Raw genomic sequence first — 4,918 nt, forward strand, 5'->3', positions numbered from 1 at the left:
ATTTCATAAATACGGAGTCTCGTCTGAACGCAGCTATAATGTAAGAATTAATATGGTTTTTGTTATATTGAGCTAGACTTAAAATGGTATTTAACGTCATATTTTTCTTATATACTGACACAAACTTTTACATGTGAGTGGGAGATTACGGGTTTTAACAGTATTTTCATGAAGCTACTATTTACACTGATGTTTGATAAATAAAGATGCCATGAGCGGTGGTCTTGTATATGGATTTGTTCCGAAGAGTTTGCGTTTATAACTTAATTGTATATTTCGGATTAGCGTTAAACTTATCTGGAAGAGGGCGCGAGAGGGAGCGCGGGGAGTGCTTCATAGAGTCACGGGGATTTTAGGGATTTTCGTTAGTGTATACGTGTAAGCGGGCGTTGGCAGTGCATACGTGTCAGCAGGCGTTGGTAGTGTTGTTTTTTTAGTCGTGTATCGAATTACAACCGTCGACAGAGTTTATCGAATAAATAGTTATAGAGTCCTTTACTACACACTGTGCCGTCTTCTTATCGTATCGTTCTGCCATGCAATTCACTCCGACGAGTGGACCTTCGAGCCGGATCCCCCCAGCGAACATAGAGGTGCAGAGGTTTGGAGAACACGAGTGCATAACTCCATAACCGAAAAGAGAATGGAGCAAAAAGGTGAGCTGAAGAAGGAACGGAGGAGATTGAAGACCAAGTTAACTAAAACCAAGACACAGGTTGTAAAACTTTTAAATCAAGAGGAAAAAATAGATGAAATGCAGGAAATGATGGACCAGATTCCTAGCGTACAAGACGGGATTCTGTGAGTCCTGTCCGATTTAGAAACTGTTGACACAGAGAACGAAACAGAATACGCAACGCAGGCAGATGTTGACACTGCAAAAGCCTTACGTTTGGCCACAGAGTACATCAGTGAAAATGTATAGAAACGGAACAGTCGTACTTGTGACGAGCAGAAAGCTGAAGGTGGCGAGTCTGAGTTAAGACCGGCAGAATTCAAAACAGAAGCAAAGTACAGTATTGATAGCGACATGCATCACAGCCTGAAGCGCGTACTTATTCCGACATTTAGAGGAGATAAACAGGACTATCCAATATTCAGAGATGCCTTTTATCAGTGTGTTGACAAGGCAAGCTGCTGTGGGCCTAGTTTTAAGATGTTAAGCTATAGTAGAACGTCAAAATATCCATCCACGCGTGTGCTTCAATATTAACGGAACAAATCTAAGCAGCTTTAACTACCAGAAGCAGTAGCATCAACAGTAGTAGGAGAAGTGAAAGTATTAGCACGCACAGCAGTATAGTACATCTGGTCACTTGGCGGTGAAGGCAGCAGCAGCAGCAGAGCAACAGCCCTCATATGAGCATTGGTGCTCTGCAGCAGTAGGTCTAAATGTAAGGACATATGCTGTTTTTTTAGATCTGGTTTTGTGAATGAGGCAGACCCTACAAATTGGAAAAGCGAAGACTTTAAGCCCTACATAAATGTAAGTCAATGGTGCTACTTAGTATTTACTGAGCTCAGTGTATGTGTGTGCCAACCATAACATGGTTTTTCGTGTGTATTTTCCTGTTAGTTACTTCCTCTGAGTTCGCCCACAATAATATTTTGGATGCACATTTCTATTCAGTTGAGCAGCGGTTTACCATGTAATAGAATTCACTACTAAACAACATTATTTACTCCGTTTTATTTAATGGTATAATTTGCATCGCTGAGGTAAAAGAATTTTTACATAAATTACACACTAGTGAATACAGAGTGAAAAATGCTATATTAATTTCTGTTGTAGCATATCGTCTCATGCTTTGGCCCTCATCGGTGCATGTTTGGTTCTGATTGGCCCGTCTGCATGCAGTCTAATGCATCGTATGCAGATGTTTACAACACATTGAAAGATTGTCTGAAGCATCTAACAGAAGAGAACCAGCGACGTATATTTGGGCAGAATGCTGCTGAATTCTACTCTGTTAAAACATTGTTGAAGAACTGTTAGATTGTTACATTCTGCACAGTTGAAATGTAAACTGAGAACTGTTGTATTCATTTAACACAGAACCAGAGGAGGCATATCAATATTAGTTGATATACCTGCTCTGGTTTAACATAACAATTGTTAGATAGCAGCAAAATATACTGCACTATAACTGGTGCAGACTCAGAGTATGTAATGTGCCATGAAAACAACAAAAAACAATATTGGCCTTAGAGAAATGCAATGTTGCCTGCTGATTAGTGCTGCCATCTAACATAAATACTTTCTCGCCACTAATGGCCCCCACGACGAGAGGCACAAATAGGTTTGAGCTATACTAGACAGTAGTGTATGAAGAAATTGTGTCATATCTGGAAATACATAACAGTAGTAAAACACCCAGAATGTAATTTTAAAAACCTGCAACTTTGCCAAACCCCGTTAATAATGTCCCTGAGAGATGTCACTGATTTATTCACGAATTTGTATGCATCATAATTGTCTGAGTGGGGCAGATTCTATTCTATCTCTCCGGAGTGACGATGGGGGATGATGGTTATATAGTGTTTAACGTTTAACTTATTGTTTATTAAATTACGATTATTAAATCTTGGGCAAACTGTGGCTAGTATGTAAAATTATCCTCGGTCTCTTTGCTTGTCATTCTGCTTAGAGTCAGCAATAGTAAATGTACTATTCACTCCTGATTTAAATATAACAACACATTTATTGCATGGATGTTTGGGCATCGTAGAGTTTTGTGGGCTGAGAAGAGCAATCGAGGATAACATCGGGTTTCGACGTCCACAAAACTATATATCCCTCACAACAATGCAATGATTGTGTAATATATGGAAATATTTAAGGCCAATATTCCCAATATAAGCCGCGTTCACACGTAGCAACAAATTCGGTATTTAGCGTTCACACGAGGCTAAAATGCGCGGTCCAACAAATACGGAATTTAAATAGATTCGGTATTTGTTGAAATACGCAGCTTACCAGATGCCGAATTACTTCTCGTGCTTGAGAAATTCCGAATCTCTTGGACCGCGTATTTCTCTCGTGTGAACGCTAAATACCGAATTTCTGAAGCCGCGTATTTTATAGACTGGTCCGCGCTCGACAGTTACACTTGCGTAATGCGAGTATGTCGAGCGCGGACCAGTCTACGTATTTTATTAGCAGTTGCTGTGCACTGATTGTTTATTTCGCATTGTTCGCTTGATTGTTCGCTTGGACGCATTGTTTTTTTTCAGTGTACTAAAGCAGCTCGCAGCTCGCAAATACGGCATTTCTGGAGCCGCGAAACAGCGTGTGAACGCTCGGTCGCGTATTTGTCTCAGATTCGGTATCTCGCAAATACCGAATTTCATAAATACGGAGTCTCGTCTGAACGCAGCTATAATGTAAGAATTAATATGGTTTTTGTTATATTGAGCTAGACTTAAAATGGTATTTAACGTCATATTTTTCTTATATACTGACACAAACTTTTACATGTGAGTGGGAGATTACGGGTTTTAACAGTATTTTCATGAAGCTACTATTTACACTGATGTTTGATAAATAAAGATGCCATGAGCGGTGGTCTTGTATATGGATTTGTTCCGAAGAGTTTGCGTTTATAACTTAAGAATCTCACAAATTAATTACAGAATATAATTAGATCCATACAATGAACATGTTATTACTCTGAATATTTACATACTTTATGCTTCTGTGTATTCGTATACCATATTTATGGCATCAGAACATTGAAATTGTATCATTTAATCGATTTTAGTTTTTTGATAATTTTACATTTTTACCGAAAAATTTACGTCTTTATTTAATTGCTTGAACAGTCTAAATGTATTTACTCCCCATATTCACATATTTTGTGTTCTTGTGGCATACTATACAAAATTTTAGATTTTTAGCTTCAGTGAAACTATTTTTAATTTGATCAGGGAAATACACTCTTGGTACGAAAAACGGGTAGCGTGAAAGGCTGAACATCGAAAAAGTCAATTTTGTCCAAAATTTGACTGTGATATAAAATAATTGGTGTTATTTACATGTATTTCTACTTCAGAAATGTGCTCTCAGGAAGCATTCATATTAGTATATAAATTTTCAGAGGTGTAAATACAACAGAACCATATTTAATTTGAACTCAAAAAGGGAGATATTTTCCTGAAAATGTCGGTGCCGCGGCTGAGACAATACACGAATCATTTGCTTTGGAGCTATTTTCAGATGCCGAAAAAAATTCAAAGGCGTCTTGCACATTACAGTAAATGCTTATTTCATACAGTAATCAGCATTCTTCTGCACTTCCCAAAGTTACAAGGGCATAGACAGCTTAATTACTTTACAATTAGCGAATAGAATCCATACCGAGGGCTTCTGGACACGGACTTGAAAACGGCCTGAGGAAAAACACCCCGACGCCGCTCACTAAAATCGCTATAGCTCTGGAGTCTCTTAACCAATTTCTATGATTTAAGTATCAGTGTAATGTACATGCTCAGATCTATCCAGTGATGCTAATTTAAGGCGACTACAGTATCCCATTAAAAGATTGTTTTTCAGAAAATCCGCTCATTAAGCTTTTGTAAATTACGTGCGGCCATTTTACAAACAAAGACCAAATTACACAGCGAGTATCAGCCCTCCTGCAGGCGCGCTACAGCTACAAGCGAGAACCAGGTGGCTAACTTGTAAGCCTCGCTCTGATTGGTGCTGATTGTTTGAATATGGGGCGAGCCGTGAATTACGAAAGTTAAATGAAGCAGGTTTCTGAAAAAGCAATCTTTTAAGAAGTGAATAACGATTGAAGTGAATGTATAGCAAATATGCAGTTTTAACAAGCTAAAGCATTATACCGGTTCAAGGATAGAGAACATGGGTCCCAATAAAACGCAATGTCATTTATGGCATTCAATATAATATAATATT

The 4,918-nt window shown here is 38.4% G+C and overlaps 1 protein-coding gene across 1 annotated transcript in view; it reads left to right on the top strand.

The window, feature by feature from the left end:
* Positions 1 to 3,179, top strand: part of LOC106815156 (uncharacterized protein y4mH-like) — an 11,920-nt gene extending 8,741 nt beyond the window's left edge. The window contains exons 6-7 of the mRNA XM_014819588.1: positions 1,420 to 1,486; positions 1,793 to 3,179. Of these exons, the coding sequence (XP_014675074.1) occupies positions 1,420 to 1,486; positions 1,793 to 1,996 (271 nt within the window). The 3' untranslated portion in view covers positions 1,997 to 3,179. The remainder of the gene's footprint in view (positions 1 to 1,419; positions 1,487 to 1,792) is intronic.
* Positions 3,180 to 4,918: the final 1,739 nt, after the last annotated feature.

This window comes from Priapulus caudatus, unplaced genomic scaffold (assembly GCF_000485595.1).
Source record: "Priapulus caudatus unplaced genomic scaffold, Priapulus_caudatus-5.0.1 Scaffold1052, whole genome shotgun sequence".
NCBI lineage: Eukaryota > Metazoa > Priapulida > Priapulimorpha > Priapulimorphida > Priapulidae > Priapulus > Priapulus caudatus.